The sequence below is a fragment of the Pygocentrus nattereri genome, chromosome 26 (genome assembly GCF_015220715.1).
Source record: "Pygocentrus nattereri isolate fPygNat1 chromosome 26, fPygNat1.pri, whole genome shotgun sequence".
In the NCBI taxonomy this organism is placed as follows: domain Eukaryota; kingdom Metazoa; phylum Chordata; class Actinopteri; order Characiformes; family Serrasalmidae; genus Pygocentrus; species Pygocentrus nattereri.
Window position 1 is genome coordinate 18235820 of NC_051236.1, and position 17834 is coordinate 18253653.

The 17834-nt window shown below is 39.4% G+C and overlaps 1 protein-coding gene across 4 annotated transcripts in view; it reads left to right on the plus strand.

Annotated features, from left to right (window-relative positions):
* Nucleotides 1-255: 255 nt before the first annotated feature.
* Nucleotides 256-17834, plus strand: part of col7a1 (collagen, type VII, alpha 1) — an 81683-nt gene continuing 64104 nt past the window's right edge. For all 4 annotated transcript variants that reach the window (XR_005129718.1, XM_017719712.2, XM_017719704.2 and 1 more), the window contains exons 1-7: nucleotides 256-551; nucleotides 12518-12590; nucleotides 14849-15029; nucleotides 15236-15392; nucleotides 15822-15915; nucleotides 16446-16604; nucleotides 16715-16872. Coding sequence is in view for 3 of the 4 variants with exons in the window: in XM_017719712.2 (XP_017575201.2) it covers nucleotides 531-551; nucleotides 12518-12590; nucleotides 14849-15029; nucleotides 15236-15392; nucleotides 15822-15915; nucleotides 16446-16604; nucleotides 16715-16872 (843 nt within the window). In the remaining variant the exon portion in view is untranslated. The remainder of the gene's footprint in view (nucleotides 552-12517; nucleotides 12591-14848; nucleotides 15030-15235; nucleotides 15393-15821; nucleotides 15916-16445; nucleotides 16605-16714; nucleotides 16873-17834) is intronic.

The window sequence follows — 17834 nt, forward strand, 5'->3', positions numbered from 1 at the left end:
GCCATTAAATCATGAAAAAACTGATAAAAATGAGCTTAAATGGATGTGCAGGCTGGCCAGTTCAGGCCAGTTGCTTTGTGTCTGTGACTGTAAATACAGCAGTACTGTAATGTGATTGGTCCAGGCAAAGCACGCGCGAAGTAACAACGCCACACTCGTGAGCTGATTGGCTGCAACACCTGCAGGCGGGATCTACGTCGCTAGGCACCGAAAAGTGATCCTGAAGTTAAGAGCAGAAAAAAAGGGAATGTCAGAGGAAAGACTTAGCTGCAGGCATCCCAACAAGTCTGGACTGCAGCTTTAGTTATTACTGCAGCAAGTAACAGCGCTACTGAAATATCACTCTATATGCGTCGCAAAAAGGCGCAGTTAGTGAACGCGAGGGTTTCCAAAGCGGGAGTTTCTCACGGAGAAGAGCGGCTTGTGGGTCGAGTCCAAACGCGTGAAGTTGGTATTTGTGGAAGGCAGGTTTTAAAAGTGAACGGGGGATTATGCGCCACGAGAGCTGATTCGTTCCCCTGTCGGTGTTGATGCCGTCTGTCTTTTCACCGGTAAGTTCTACCTTAAACCTTTTTAAGTCCAGTGATTGCGACAGTGACAGAAAAACGCGAAGAAATGAAGAGAAGGACTAAACAAGCTAAATGATTTATGAGAGTCGTTTTGGGACATGTGGGCCTATTTATTGTTGGAAAAATGTTCTGGATGTTTCTGTGCACTGATTTTTTTCCTCATTCATTTCGTGTTATGGTGTCTCATGATGTCCTAAAGGCACTGCGCAGGTGGAAATAACCTCTCTGACTAGCTAGCAGTTTTAAGAAGTAACAAATCTTGAGCACCTTCAGAAATAAACCGAAGTTCCCCAAATTGATAACAGATGAGCCAGTAATGTTTGGGCAGCTTTTTGTGTGGCACTGTAACTCTAAGAGAATGGCCACAAATTCGCTGGCTGATCAGCAGAGCTGCTTCCTAATGCCAGTGTGATTTTTGTGTTTTCCTCAGTTTAACGCACCTGATTAAACCCAGAGTATAGAAGAGGGAAAGGGCCTGTTCTAGCGCAGAGATCCCTTTAACATGCTTTAACATGAAAAGGAAGTGCAGATGCTCCAGCTTCCCTATCGCAGTGTCATGTAACGGTCTTCACAGGAGAAGGTCTGAGATGCGTGGGCGGCATGTGGGTTGTAATATTTTGCAGGATCCTGTAACTTTTCCTTGTGATGAGTGTTTAAGAGCATCAAATTATAATGTTTTAGTTGTGGAAGATCCAGTTAAGCGTCAGATTGTTATCTCTCCGCCAGCACAGCACGTCTGGACAGAGCAGAATATATGTTTACACAGCATACTCTCTCATTGTTTGAGCTCAATATCTATGGCAATAACCAAACATTAGATTCTATATAATAGTGCGTCAAATGCTTTCACAGTATCAGACCTGAATGTTGATCATTTTAGGTTTAACAAGGTGGCCTTGTGGTGGTTGTGATTTAACATACTGGAAATGTTGAAGATGGGAATGTTTAACCATGATCGTTTCTTAGCAGGTTTAATGTATGTTTCACTTTGTAACTCTGTTCTGATGGTTAGGTTGGTGTTGCAACATTTCCTTGATGTGGTTTGACGCTCACTTATGTTTAATAGACCCATTGATGCATACTGCACTCTAATGCCAGATTAAGGGAAGGATTTCTATAAGAGACAGTGATAGTATGTCTGTTCACTGCATTGTAAGTTTATAACAGACATTATTTCTGGACGGAATACTTGATGTAGCTTTATTTTGGGGACACAGTATGTGTGCTGTGTTTACTCCTGCTGAAGCACTATGGTGTGTCTGGAGGGTCTGGATGGGGGTATGGGCGGTACCATGACCTGAGCTGAACTCCGTGATTCGTCACTTTGGATATCTCGCACTCTGATAGGCAGTGAACGAGTGGCTCTGTGGCACTGGAGGCCTGTGAGAGTGCATGGCAAAAGGAAAAGATTTTACCAAAGGCATTTGTGTATGTGCGTGTGAGTACATTATGAGTGTAACATCCATTTCAGGTTTGAAACGATTCTATGGAGAACTAATTTTATATATATATATATATATATATATATATATATATATATATATATATATATATACACGAAGTGGTGGTCTTACAAAGCAGCTGAGCTATAGAAAATGCAAACACTTTAAATGCCTCAAATAAAATGAACATATCTCAGTTTTTTGACTGATTACTGATGTGTGAGCTATTTATTGGGCCTACCACAACCCTACAATTTTAGCTGAAGATTAATTGCCATATAAATAATTGTGATTTGCAATTTTTTTGCTAAATCTGTTGTTATTACAGTACAAGCCTAAAGTGGCCATTTTAGCTGCTTACCTTAGTTTGGCTGATCTTGCTTCCTAGCTGTTGACATGTAGCAGTCCCAACTCCCAAAAAGCTTGAGCTCAAATAAACAAATATTACTTAATACAGCCATCTAAAGGTGTTATAGCATCAGTCATTGCTTAGAATTAGAACATACTAACAACTGTGGAAAATAATTGCAATCAGCTCAGCTGATTACTTTCAGCTTCAGTAATTGCGTTGATGCAATTTGTACACTGAAATTGACCCCCACCCCAACAGTATACTTCAAACAAGCTAAACGGTGTCTTTTCAGCCACAACCATGTCTTTTTGGCCTAAAGCACATGGCGGTCAGAGTTCATTAGGTGTAGTGAGCGCTGCTTGTTAAACAGAATTCCTGAACCCCACGTCATTTGTTTTGACATCTTTCTCTGAATGTGCTTGGTCTACTGCACACTTGCACACTTCTAGGAGTTCTGAGACATCTTTCAAGTATACTTGCAGTAGCACATTCAACAGTTTGATTCATTTTGACATTTTGACTTATACTTAAATTGTGACCACATATATTACAAACAGCTCTGTGCAGTGATCTCTCCACATCTATCTTTACTGGCCTATTTCACATCGGTGTGACATGTATGTGTGACAGAGAGCATCTGTGTGTCAGGCTCTCTGACTCCTCTGCTTCCTGATTAGAATGCGTTTGGGCTTAGTCACGTTTTTTTCTGGGCACATGTTTTGTCTCTGTTGCTGAAAACTGTTGTTGTCCCACTCATTCATTCACTCGCTCACTCGCTCACTCACTCACTCACTCACTCACTCACTCACTCACTCACTCACTCACTCACTCACTCACTCACTTATCAAAAACATGTACTGCAGATCCACATCTATGGGAAAGGAAGTGGCCCTCTCCTCACTCTCTGGAAGCTATAAAGAATGATCTGTTCTAAGTTGTGCTGTTTTAATAGACTTTCTGGCTGTGGTCTGCTGGATTCTTGAGGGCAGCAGGAACTTTGTTGTGGCTTCTTGTGTTTTCATTTTTTATACCTAAACATGTTTCTCTATGATCTTTCTCTTCCCTTTTTCTTTGCAGCTTTATTCAATACTGCTTTCCAACTAGCTTGTAGAAATTCCCTGTAGTTATTATATATAATAATTTTACAAACAAATCCTGTTATTATAAAGTTGGAAATATTTTCTTGCACTACATTTAACAATTTTTTAACCTGTTATTTGAACTAAAGTTTCTGAATGTCTTAGAATGTCTCATTAGGTTATGACCATCCTGAGCTTCCAGCCATGCAGCATTTAAATAGTGCCACGAGAGGGAGTCACTTATCATGAAAGACATCACAGTAACGGTAGTATTAATGAGAACCCACAACCCTGAGTGTTTTATTGCTTTTATACAATAGTTCTTCAAAATTAAGAAAAAGTGAAGCAATGACGTTCCAAATATTGTCAATATCAAGTTCAGCGCCTGTTCAGTATTTGCCAGATTAACGTAAATATTGTTTTGCTACACACAGCATAAAACTTTCCTCAGCCCATATTGTTGGCCACATTTTATTCTTTTCCATTTTCTATTTTTGCATGTGCAAAAGTGGAAATGTAGTGGTTAACGTAATGTAATGATTAATAGCAACATAAAATGAGTTTTTTTAATAAAAGCACTGGTAAAACACTTCTCACTCAGTAAGAAAGTATTGTAGGATCTAACTGCTGTCTAATGACAATCCCTCATTTCTGAGGCCACTCTAATACATTTGTATGACTGCTTGGATATTTTGAAAGATCTGACTTCCTTTGTCACTCTCTTACCATTACTCCCTTTTCTGGCTCAGATATTTTCTTATTTCTTGGAAACATCATTAATTTGGACAGAACATTTTACACAAAGATTGATATTAGAATAAACTGTTCTGGAGCTAGGCGGCACGGTGGCGCACCCTGCACCCCCCCGCGACCCTGAGGGAATGAAGGAATGTTCTGGAGCTGTATGATATGCATGTCAACAACTGTAAGAGAATAGCATCTGGTCAATCACTATTTAAAGAAAAACGTTTTTGACAATTTTTTTGCCCCTGCCAGATTTCTTCTATTTTTGTATTTTAGATCATCAAACTAATTTTAATAAGATTAGCGCTATAAGATAAAGACAAAATGCACATTTTGAATGATCACTCCATGTATTGAAGATAACCATTTATTCAAAACATATATTACCCACATGAAAAAGCAACCCCCCCCCAATGTAAGGACTGGTTGTGCCACCCTTAGCAGGAGCACCTGCAATCAAATGTTTTGTGATAACTTGCTAGGAGTCTTTTACATCACTGTGGAGGAATTTAGGCCCAGTCTCCTTTGCAGAATTGTTTTAATTTGGCTAAATTGGATAATTATTGAGCATTAACTGACCGTTTACATTCTTGTCACAGCACACCACTGTAGTGGTTGGTTAGTGTAGTGGTTAACACCTCTGCCTTGTAGACTGGGGTTCAATCCCCACCTGGGCAAACACCCTACACTATCCCAATAAGAGTCCTTGGGCAAGACTCCTAACACCACCTTGGCCTGCCTGTGTAAAATGATCAAATTGTAAGTCGCTCTGGATAAGAGCATCAGCCAAATGCTGTAAATGTAAAAATTAAGCATCTCAATGGATTTCAAGCCAGGACTATGACTCGTCCACTTCAGAACCTTAATTCTGTTTGTTTTGAACCATTCAGAGGTGGACTTGCTTGTGTACTTCAGATCATTGCTCTGCTGCATAACCCTACTGCAGTTGAGCTTTAGGTTACAATCTGAGAGGCAGAAGTTCTTGTTCTGAATTTTCTGATAGGGAGCAGAATTCATAGTTCCATCAATTATGACAAGTAGTCCAGGTCCTGCAGATGCAAAGTAGCCCCATACTGTCACCCTACCACTAACCTGCCTGTTGGTACGATGTTCTTATGGTGGAATGCAGTGTTAGCTTTGTGCCAGATGTAATGAGACCCATGTCTTCCAAAAAGTTCCACTTTTGACTCATCAGTCCACAGAATGTAATCGTAAAGTCGTGGGGGTCATCTTGATGTTTTTTGTCAATTACAAGAGAAGACTTTTTGTTGTTTTGTTGTGCGCCTTGCAGCTCTCCCATGGATGACATTTTTGCTCAGTGTCTTTTTTAATGTGGAATAATCTACATTAGCCTTAAGTGAGGCAAGTAAGGCCTGCAGTTCTTTAGATGTTTATCTGAGTTCTTTTGTGACCTCCAGGATGAGTTGTCGATGCACTCTTGGTGAAATTTACATTTACATTTACATTTACAGCATTTAGCAGATGCTCTTATCCAGAGCGGTTTACAAGAAGCGCTTTGTCTATCTAGAGAAAGTATATATATATACAATAAAATATAATATATAAGTGCAGTTTATAATTCAATGCTCATTTAAGTGCTGTGTAAAGAGATGAGTCTTCAGTCTACTTTTTAAGACAGCAAGAGACTCTGCTGTACGGACAGCCAGTGGGAGTTCATTCCACCACTTGGGTGCCAGTACAGAGAACATTCTCGACGCTTGTCTTCCACGCTCCTTGAAGGATGGCGGGTCAAGCCGAGCTGTACTCGAAGCTCGAAGGGCTCGTGGTACAGTTTGAGATTTCACCATTGCCATCAAGTAGGTAGGGGTTGGTCCATTTTTGGCTTTGTAGGTCAGCATTAGGGTTTTAAATCTGATGCATGCAGCTACAGGAAGCCAGTGAAGGGAGCGCAGCAGTGGGGTGATGTGGCTGAATTTTAGGTAGGCCAGTCCCACGTGGAAAGGTTCACCACTAATCCAAGTTTTCTCCATTTGTGTCTAATGACTGTGGCTTGCTGGAGTTCCAGAGCCTTAGCATTTGCTAGGTAACCCTCTCCAGACTGGTAGATTTCAAAGACTTTTTTTCGCATCTGAATTTGAATCTCTGTAGAACGTGACATCATGTGCTGTTTTTCAAAACCTTCTAGCCTGATTCACATTGCCAGATAGTTTTGATTTAAGTGATGTTTAAATTTAACAGGTCTGACAGTAATCATGCCTGGGTGTGGCTAGTAAAATAAAACCCAATAATCAAATTTGTTTAAATAGTTTATTTAGTTTGCTAAGGGCACAATTACTTTTTTCCTGTAGGTTGTTGTATGTTTTTTTTTTTTTTTTACTGTTTTGTGTTTAAGCATTTTTTTTTTCCTAATATTAAAAGTAATTTGATGATCTTAGGCATTCACTTGTGAGAAAAATGCAGAAAACAGAAGAAACTGGGAAGGAGGCATTGTAACAGGGAGCGAGGTTGCGGACGCATGTGCAGAGATAAGCAACTTTTATTGCAGACAAATCCAAAATCAGGGTTAACACGGAGAGATCTAAAGTCAGACATCACATACAAACCAGAATCAAACAAGCACAGTCAAACATCCAAACATTACAAACCACAAAGCCTAGCGACAACAAGTGGCAAACACAGGGCTTAAATAATCACAGGGTAAATGAGGGACAGGCGGGAACACAGGTGGAAACAATCTGGGGCGGAGTCACTAAACAAGGGGGCTGGACTACAAAACAAAACACAACACGAACACATGGACAGGACTGGGAGGGGCCAATCGTGACAGGCATGTACGTTTTTTAACAGCACTGTATACATTTTATTTTGTTTAAAAACGACTTAATTTTTTCATTTCTTTTTTTCTAGTTCAGTTTCAAGTTTTAAGTGAGTGCAACATTTCAGTGTTGACTGCCTAGGGTTATACTAGGCTATACTCATCTCTTTCTCCACTCCTACTTTTTTCAGTCCTTCCACCTTCTCATATACCTAACTGACTTCAACTCTATCTTTCATTTAGAGTTACTCTATAACTTAGCCCTCTTTTAACTTACACACAGTCTCACTTTTGTATCCATTTTCATCCCAGACTTGTACCAAACTTGAATTGACAGTCTTGATTACTGTCTCTTATACTGGATACTTTCCAGATTCCCTTTCTCTGTTATCTTTTTCTCTCCTACTTTTTATATGAATAGCTCCTCTCTGTTAATTCTCTTTCATATGCATCTTCCTATAATTTTCAAGATGGAACTTCCTCCCTCATTATATTGCTTTACTGCTTCACTCTTTTATTGACTTGGCTTCACTTTCAAGCTAAAGACACAAAACCTGACACATACACTTTACCACAGTACATCTAGATGTGATATAAAAAGGGAATATGAAAGTGGAACTTGTTTTTTCTAAAGTGGAAAAAATGTTTTTCTAGGAAGCTCAGAAAAGAATTGTTTCAGGTCACTTCTCTTGATAACAAGGGTGGGCAAAATAGCCTTAATACATTTTCACGACATGATTCATATCATACATATTATACGTGCAGTTGTTCTGTTTGTAGATCTGGGGTTCTCAATTTTTTTTGAGAAGATGTTTTTCTGTTATTGAGGAATGTTTTGTCTTCAAATGACAAAGTGGACAGCTTCAAATGTCCTCAGGCCACACAATGGATCTGATACATTTGCATTACCAATAGCAAAGATCCTAATTTTATATTGCTGTAAAATGTTAAAAAGCTTATTAACCCACAGAAGCCATAAAATACAGTTTCTGCCTGTTTTGGAGGCCATTTAGTTTTTGCATCATGAAACCTGCATTAGGAGGTTAATATGGTCAGTTTCTTATTTTTTGACATCAGCCAGTGGCAACATACCTATATCGCAAACTATATCGCCAAAAGTGTTCGCTTGTCTGCCTTAGCATGCATATGAACTTGAGTGACATCCCTTTCTTAATCCATAGGGTTTAATATAATGTCGGCCACCCTTTGCAGCTACAACAGCTTCAACTCTTCCGAGAAGGCTTTCCACAAGGTCAATCAGTGTGTTTATGGGAATTTTTGACCATTCTTCCAGAAGCGCATTTGTGAGGTCAGACACTGATGTTGGACGAGAAGGCCTGGCTCTCAGTCTCCACCGTAATTCATCCCAAAGGTGTTCTATTGGTGTTCAGGACTCTGCTGAAGCATTAAGAGTTCTTTTCACTGGAGCTAAGAGGTCGAGCCCAACTCTTGGAAAACAACCCCACACCATAGTCCCCCCCTCCACCAAACTTTACACTTGGCACAATGCTGTCAGACAAGCACTGTTCTCCTGGCAACCACCAAACCCAGACTCATTCATCGGATTGCCAGATGGAGAAGTGTGATTCCTCACTCCAGAGAACTCATCTCCACATCCAGTGGTGGCGCTTTACACCACTGCATTTGATGCTTTGCATTGCGCTTGATGATGCAAGGCTAGGATGCAGCTGCTTGGCCATGGAGACCCATTCCATGAAGCTCTCTACACACTGTTCTTGAGCTAATCTGAGGGCCACATGAAGTTTGGAGGTCTGTATAGCAATTGACTCTGCAGATAGTTGGCGACCTCTTGCACTATGCGCCTCAGCGTCCGCTGATCCTGCTCTGTCATTTTACATGGCCTACCACTTTGTGGCTGAGTTGCTGTCATTCCCAATAAGTTCCACCTTGTTATAATACCACTGACAGCTGACTGCGGAATACTTAGTAGCAAGGAAATTTCACAACTGGACTTGTTGCACAGGTGGTATCCTATCACAGCACCACGCTGGAATTCACTGAGCTCCTGAGAGCGACCCATTCTTTCTCAAATGTTTGTAGAAGCACTCTGCATGCCTAGGTGCTTCGTTTTATACACCTATGGCCATGGAAGTGATTGGAACACCTGAATTCAATGATTTGATGGGTGAGTGAATACTTTTGGCAATATAGTGTACATGCACGCACAAGGCAGTACAGAAATTATATAAAAAATTACAGAATGTTACACTAGCTCCTGGCTCATTGCTGCATTGTTGCGGCCCAAGACCGAACAAACCATAGCCTGTTCTTAATATACTGATGACACACACAGTATACTCAGGAAAGTGTATTCTGAATTTGTCATGATAATTTATTGTTATATTGCCCACCTCTACCTTCTAACATTCCATATTTGCTTTATTCACAGTTTATACAGGAAAAAGTGGCATGTTGACTGTTTAATATTTCATGCATGCTGCAAGCTATGTGCGAGCGTGTGAGTGTGTGAGACGCACCCTTCAGCAAATTGTGCTGAAACCAGAGGTGTGACAGAGCCACTCATAATGTGAAACATAGGGAGAATGAGCGAGAGGGAAAGGTGAAGCTTTTTTGCAAAGGTTTTTAATTAAAGCTCTATAAATAATAATGTGATCTTAAAGTGCAAAAAAAGCAATAATTATGGAGTTATTGAAAGCAGGCATACATTGACTAAAAACTAAAACATTGCATAAAGACAGATTTCTTTTTGGAATGGGTTTATCATAAAGACAGCTATAGATCATTTTTTGAATTGTAAATTCAGTGTGATATTACTAAATTGTGTATGTCTGTTTTTGTAACTTAAAATAAAATGGTGATGTAGGATTTGGGCCTGTGTTGAAAGTATTGGACTTAGTAGCATTAGGTTCCTGACTGTTCCATTAACTTTTCTCTTTGGTTTTCTCTTGTCATTATGTTATTATGTTACTATGAAAGGACTCATTCATAGAACAAATTCATTCAGATAAAATAAACTACATTAAAACACAAGAATATTTCGTGATCTGGAAGATTTTGGGTGATTTAGATTAATTTTGAAGGATATAGGTCAAGTGTTTGTGCATTTGTATATTTGTACATATAGGACTGAAACATGTACAGTGTACATGTACATACAGTAGGACTGAAACATGACAATATATTATTGTGTCATAGTAGTATTGTGCCTTTCTGGATTAGTATATAGGGTATTTCTGAGTATATTTGAATATTGTGAGTATTTTTGAAAAGTATTTGAAGAGTATTTTATTACATTTTTAAAATGAAATAAATTAAATATTGTGTATATAATGTGTCATGAAAACATCTTCAAATGTTGCCATTATATTTTTGCTGTATGTTTGTACTTGTTTGAAACTGAAACTGTGTGTGTGTGTGTGTGTGTGTGTGTGTGTGTGTGTGTGTGTGTGTGTGTGTGTGTGTGTGTGTGTTTGAGATACCATTTGGAATACATTATAGTCGTGTATGTGTATAATATGAATACTTTGGTTTGGGCTACTTACTTTCCTAAAAGAGACTTTTAGGCACCTAAAACCAAAACAAGCATTTCAGACTAATTGGAAGCTTCTGAATAAAAGAAGCAGAAGATCAAAGAGTTTGAGTCCTTTTCCCAGACAGCAGAGTCACTGCAATAATAATCCCCGAGTCACTCATCATACGTTTCTGATTCACAACTTTGAAGGCTTAATCACGTGCGCATTTGTGTGTGTGTGTGTGTGTGTGTGTGTGTGTGTGTGTGTGTGTGTGTGTGAAGTGAAACCATTTAACAAACCAGCAAACCAGTCTCAGAGTGTACTGTCCGTTTTCTCACTTTGCAACATTCAGATCAAGATACATGGTGATGTGAGAGAAAGTCTGAGAGCACTCTTTCATTTATTTATTTTCCAGTCGGAAAGTACAAGTTATTTATATGTGAGCAACTACCTTTGCTGCCTTTCACAGTCCCATGTGCATCTAAAAGGGTGTTTATGTTCATAATGGTGTATAATATAAGCTAGTCCACTGACATAAGGAAGAGGAAAATCAAAGGAACAACTTTAATTGAAAACAGGATTCCTAACAACCATGTGTGGCCTGGTAGACCATCAAAACTAACATCAGATTAAAACTACTTAAAGCTTTAGTCTTTGAGAGATATAGGGGTTAAAAAAGACTGAGGGATGCATTTTTTGCTTTTGCTTCAGATCTGAAAAAAATCAAGATAATTAACATGACAAGATAATTAACACTGTGAGTGTAAAATTTGCACTAGAACACCATTCAAGCAATGGTTGATTGGTATTAACAAGTCCAAAGCGTACCAAACGTTCATTCAAGGATTCAAGGAGATTTTATTGTCATTCGCATCACATGGTACATGAGGTGGAACGAAATTAAGATCTCATGGTCCAGTTTACACCCAAGAGCTGTTATTAAAATAGATAAATAAATAGAAGTACACAAGAGAGGGAGAGTAGGAAGTTAGCAGCAATATGAAGTCCAGAGTGCAAGTTTGCTATAGCAGCATGATATTGACTTAGAGCAGTGGATAAAGTGTCTAGATAAAGTGTCTCAGTGCGGTTTAAAGTGACAGTGCCTGTAACAGTACTTGTTCTTGTAAGTTCTTGTTCATGACATCATAACACAACAACCACCAGCCTGGATTCATGGAATCATGCTGTTGGCACCAAATTCTGACCTTGCCATCTGTGTGCCTTGACAGAAATGAAGAGTCATCAGACCATGCTATGTTTTCCAGTGTTCAACTGTTTAGTTTTGGTGAGCCTGTACCCACTGAAGCCACAGCTTTCAGGTCTTCTGTTGTTGTAGCCCAATCAACATGTTGTGCGCTCTGAGATGCTTCTTTGCTCAACACAATTGAGTGTTTATCCGAGTTACTGTAGCCTTTCTGTCAGCTTGACCCAGTTTGGCCATTCTTCATTGACCTCTCTCATCAACAAGGTGTTTCCATCCACAGAACTACCAATCAAAGGGTGTTTTTTCTTTATTACACAATTCTGAGTGAACTCTAGAGAATTTTGTGTGTGAAAATCCCAGAAAAGCCCAAAGAAACCACATTTTCCCCATTCCAATGGTAGATCTAAACATTATCTGAAGCTGCTGGCCTGAACATGCATTATTTTATGCTCTGCGCTGCTGCCACACAACTGGCTGAATAGATAATTGCATGACTGGGTAGGAGTACAGGTGTTCCTGGTGAGTGCATATATTACATACTGTAGTGATGCTGCAAAGTGTATGTGTTTGAACATGTTTCTTAATGAAGAATGCTCTTTAATGTTTAGTATATCTTAATGTACAGTAGATGTTCTATGTCTTTTAACATGTGTTACCCAGGGCTGTACCTCACCTTGGTTCTTTTAGTTTTGGGTGTTTAAGTTCTGTCATCTAATCGTTTGTCATATGGGATGAATGAAGGTCATTAGTCAAGACTTGCCTGGAACATCATGTCAGTGTTTATGCATTACAATCAGACTGAATATTTGCTCTGTTTGTGTGTTTGTGTGTGTGTGTGTGTGCATGCTTGTTTATAGGGTCTGAAGATGTGGCACTGGACTGTGGCAGTTGCTGTGTTTCTGCTGTTCCCATATACAGCTACAGCCCAAGGTAGTATTTTAAAAGCTTATCTCTAAACATCTGAGAGGAGCTTCTAATCCTACTCTAACAAACATACAGTCTGTAGTGTACTGTACTGAGGGTATACTAGAGGATGGGACTGGTCTTTGTGTGATCTTCAAACCCATCATCCATTCAAACCCATATTTTTTTTTTTTTATGGTGGGCCACCCAATACTGGTGCTTTTCCTGTCCAAACTGGATAAATATTAGAGGACTACTGGAGACCTACCTAAGGGCTACATAAGTTTTTTTTTTAAATATGTGATATTTTTCATTCAAAAATTAAGCACATTGTATCTAATGTACTAATCTTTTTGTGGCAGTTTTTTCTCAGAGAAAGTGCTGTGATGCAGCTACAGTATTTAAACGTAGTCGGCGTTAGTTTCTCAAACTCAGTTTTTAACCTCTGTTGGTTTTTGTGGTAAAAGAACCTCATATATAAGCACCAATATGTGTTCATCAGCTTTTTTTCTGATTTATTTGAAGGCTTACTATGCCCTTTATATACTGTGCTTCATGAACATGTTGATACGTGAGGCTATACGCAGAGGCAATTGAATGGTAATTTTAAGCCCATTATGAGCAAATATTGTGGCCGAATCAAGGCACACTGTGTGCTGCCCGTGAGAGCAAGAGCTGTAATAAAGACAAATGGTGAACACACTAAATACATAAACAATTTCCATATATTTTTGTTGAATATATATTTTTTGCTTTTTTGATGACAAATTAATAAGTTGCCTGGATATTAAATAAATAAAAGATGCTCTCTGATTTTTGCACAGAACTGTATATGCATTATTTTGGCATATTTTTGCATTATGTCTACAGCCTACAGTTCAGCTTATGGTGCAGAGATGGGATATGAATACAATAACCAAATGGCTTAACATAACAGTATGTACAGCCTCATCAGATATATTGTGCTCTAATATGTTTGTACACTATATTTCCAAAAGTATTCACTCACCCATCCAAAACATTAAATTCAGGTGTTACAATCACTTCCAAGGTCACAGGCATATAAAACCAAGCACCTAAGCATGCAGACCACTTCTACAAACATTTGAGAAAGAATGTGTCGCTCCCAGGAGCTCAGTGAATTCTAGCGTTGTACCATGATAGGATACCACCTGTGCAACAAGTCCAGTCATGAAATTTCCTCCCTACTAAATATTCCACAGTCAACTGTCAGTGGTATTATAACAAAGCGAAGCGGTTGGGAACAACAGCAACTCAGCCAAGAAGTGGTAGGCCACGTAAAATGACAGAGAGGGGTCAGCGGATGCTGAGGCACATAGTGCGCGGAGGTCGCCAACTTTCTGCAGAGTCAATCACTACAGACCTCCAAACTTCATGTGGCCTTCAGATTAGCTTGAGAACAGCATAGAGAGCTTCATGGAATGGGTTTCCGTGGCCCAGCAGCTGCATCCAAGCCTTATGTCACCACACGCAATGCAATGCATCGAATGCAGTGGTGTAAAGCGCCACCACTGGACTCTAGAGCAGTGGAGACGTGTTCTCTGGAGTGATGAATCACGCTTCTCCATCTGGCAATCCGAAGGAAGAGTCTGAGTTTGGTGGTTGCCAGGAGAGCGGTACTTGTCTGACTGCATTGTGCCAAGTGTAAAGTTTAGTGGAGGGGGGGATTATGGTGTGGGGTTGTTTTTTAGGAGTTGGGCTCGGCCCCTTAGTTCCAGTGAAAGGAACTCTTTATGTTTCAGCAGACCAAGAGATTTTGGATGATTTCATACTTCCAACTTTGTGGGAACAGTTTAGGGATGGCCCCTTCGTGTTCTAACATGACTGCACACCAGTGCACAAAGTAAGGTCCATAAAGACATGGATGAGCGAGTTTGGTGTGGAAGAACTTGACTGGCCTGCACAGAGTCCTGACCTGAACCCAATACAACACCTTTGGGATGAATTAGAGCAGAGACTGCGAGCCAGGCCTTCTCATCCAACATCAATGTCTGACCTCACAAATGTGCAAATTGTGTGTGTGTGTGTGTGTGTGTGTGTGTGTGTGTGTGTGTGTGTGTGTGTATTAATATATATATATGGACCAAACCCTTCTGGTATCCTTCACGTGGTACCTTTTCGTGATCCTTTCAAACTTCAGGAAACATTTTGGCTGTGGTAATTTGAACAGTGTCTTCATTTAAAAAACACATGCAGGTCAGTGTAATAATGTTGGTGTCTCCACATGCAGGTCAGTGTAATAATGTTGGTGTCTCCACATGCAGGTCAGTGTAATAATGTTGCTGAGGCAGATATTGTGTTCCTTGTGGATGGGTCATCCAGTATCGGACGTGCCAACTTTGTTTTGGTGAAGACTTTCATGGCAGGGATTGTTAAACCTTTTGCCGGAAGAGTCGGACCATCTGGTGTCCGCTTTGGAGCTGTTCAGTACAGTGACACTGCCAGGTGTGTGCATGTTTAATTGTTTTTAAGACATGTGGGTTACTGCAATCGCAGCTCATTTTCTTGTCAGGGAATAAGCCTATTAGACTTCATTTCACTGTAAGTACTTTTTCTTCTTGTAGAACCCTTAGTCTATGCTGGAATGTTCTGAATGTGAGTCTTGTTTTGTCTGTGTTAATTATCTGCTTCATGGCTTTTGTCATTCTCAGAGTGGAGTTTACTTTCACAACGTATCTGAATGGCACTGAGCTGGTCAGTGCTATAGAAAATCTCAACTATAAAGGAGGAAACACACGCACTGGGGCTGGTCTGAAGTACATAGCAGATAACTTCTTTAATCCTGCCACTGCCAGAGATGTGCCCAAGGTGAGCTGATTGATTGTTGCTGTGGTTTGTAGTGATTAGTTGATATGTTGTTTTTGTAAAGCACCCTTACCACTGTAGATAATATTCATAGATAAAAACCTCCAGCTGTGCATTGTCAACTTTTATATGATTTTTACTGTTTTAGCTTTGTTATCATATTTGTTGTTTTAGGTCACAGCACTTTGTAATGCACAGGGAGCTTAAAGGAGATTTTCTGTTTTGTAGAGAGAAGCTTTACTGAGAGATTTATGAAAGGAGGAGAGATTTCTCTTGACAGCAGTGACTACTTACACTGCTTATGCTGTTGTGCTTTGGAGCTGCATTAGTTGATGCTATGTTTGATATGAATGGCTGTCAATCCGAATAAATCTTAGGATTTATTGTAGTGCCCTTTAGTTTGTTTAATATTTCTTTCTCCTTTTATCCAAGATTGCTATTCTCATCACTGATGGAAAATCTCAGGACAATGTTCAGGACCCAGCTCAGAAACTACGCAGCCTAGGAGTCACAATATTTGCAGTGGGTGAGAACTGCATCTTGTATGATGCTTCACTGATTTATTATTGAGTTATTTAATTGGTTAAAGGGCCCATGTCCTACATTTGTCTTATTGTTTCTGTGAGGTCCACATATGATATGTATGTACAAAAACATAATTTATTTTATTATGTTTTTTTATTATGTCCATTTCTAGCCTTTCGTTATGTCCTTAAGTCAAACAGTGTGTTTTTGTTACTGTGCCTTTAAGAAAAAGCAGTCTAGGCTGAAGCACTCCCTATAACTGCAGCATGAATAGATGAAGAATGGGTACTACTCTAGGTCAAAACAGGCAGATATGTGTAAATGGGTTGTTTTTACAGCTTAGTTTCCATAGATGGACTCTATGGACTAGAGAGTGAGCATTATGTTTTAAAACTAACAGTTTTTTACACACTACTGAAAAGTCTTTTATTTCAAGAAAGTAAGGAAAATTTAGTTCTCAATTACCTGGGCCCTAATATTATTTTTTATCTATTGCCTCAATCTATGCCTATTTGTTTCTTTCACTATCAGGTATAAAGAGTGCAGATCAGAATGAACTGAACATCATTGCTTCACCTCCTCAAAGTGAATTCACCTCCTTTATTGGGAACTTTAGAGGTCTAAGCTCTCTGCTGCCCCTGGTGACTCCACGTGTATGTGCATCATCTGGAGGCTCCTATTCAAGTGATGGTATACAAGTTGCATGTACTCTGAGACTAATGTCATGCATTTTTCTCTGTAAAGATTCACAAATAAACGCAGCCAATTTGTTTTGTCCTTTTTTTTTTACTTTCTGTCAGATGCCTTTAGTGGCCCAACTAGCTTACAGGTTTCAGATGAGACTACTGATTCAGTTCGATTTCGGTGGACAGCTGCAAGAGGCCCTGTGACTGGCTATGTTATTCAGTACACTCCGCTTTCTGGTCTGGGTCAGCCAGTTACAGGAGAGCTACGACAGGTGAGGGTGATAATTAATGCGGGATTGTTGTTGTAAGAAAAGTTTGTGTGCCTGTATGAATGTACACCATGTGCATGTTTCTATTAGAGACTGCAGCTATTTTCTGCTGCAGAGAGGAGCTGTTCAGGCTTGTTGTGATGCCTATTGTACTGTGACAGCTGTTACATTGTGGAGGAGTTGGCATTAGATCTTGGTACAGACTCGCTTTTTTGAGGTCAAGCAGTTCATTTCAACTAATCGCTGATCTTGAAATGAGCAGACAATTTACAGAGACTTTCATTTTGAGCAGCAATAAAAGGTTCAGTTTGTCTCTCCCTCTCTCATTTTTGTGGTGATTGTGGATGTATGTGTTCTGGCAGGGATGAACAATGTTAGCTGTAAATGTACAGGCAATGTTTCTCTGCTTTTTGCAAAGATAGACATCATTCACTTGTTGAATTTCTTGTAATATTAAGTTGGACATTAACATATTTTTCCATGTATGCAAGAAATATACTCTATATTATACCCCTCTGTGCTTGGGGTATAAAACACTGATCTCACAGTGATTCAAATTGTCTACATTTCTTTAGAAAATTATTCAATGCATCATGGAGTCATGCTGCAGTTTGACTAAATTATATTGATGCTATTAAAGGCTCATTCCTGCCTAAAACTAGGATTTAATTTGTTATTTGTTATGTTGTAATAGTGTTCTATGGTGCACCTTTACCCTCTACAGCCTCATCTGTTCATAATTTTGCATCACTTTTGTTCATTATTGTTCCCTTAGTACAATTCCCAGCATGCATTATGCAATTACATCACACAGTCATTGGGAATTTATGTTTGGGTATTTGTAGTAATTCAGAATTTACTTCCACCTTAAAGATACATCAATAGAAGAGTTTGTTTTTTTAGAGACTACTGCAGCACCACTGTAAGAGGCGAGTAGGCATTTTTACAACAGATGTAGTGATGAT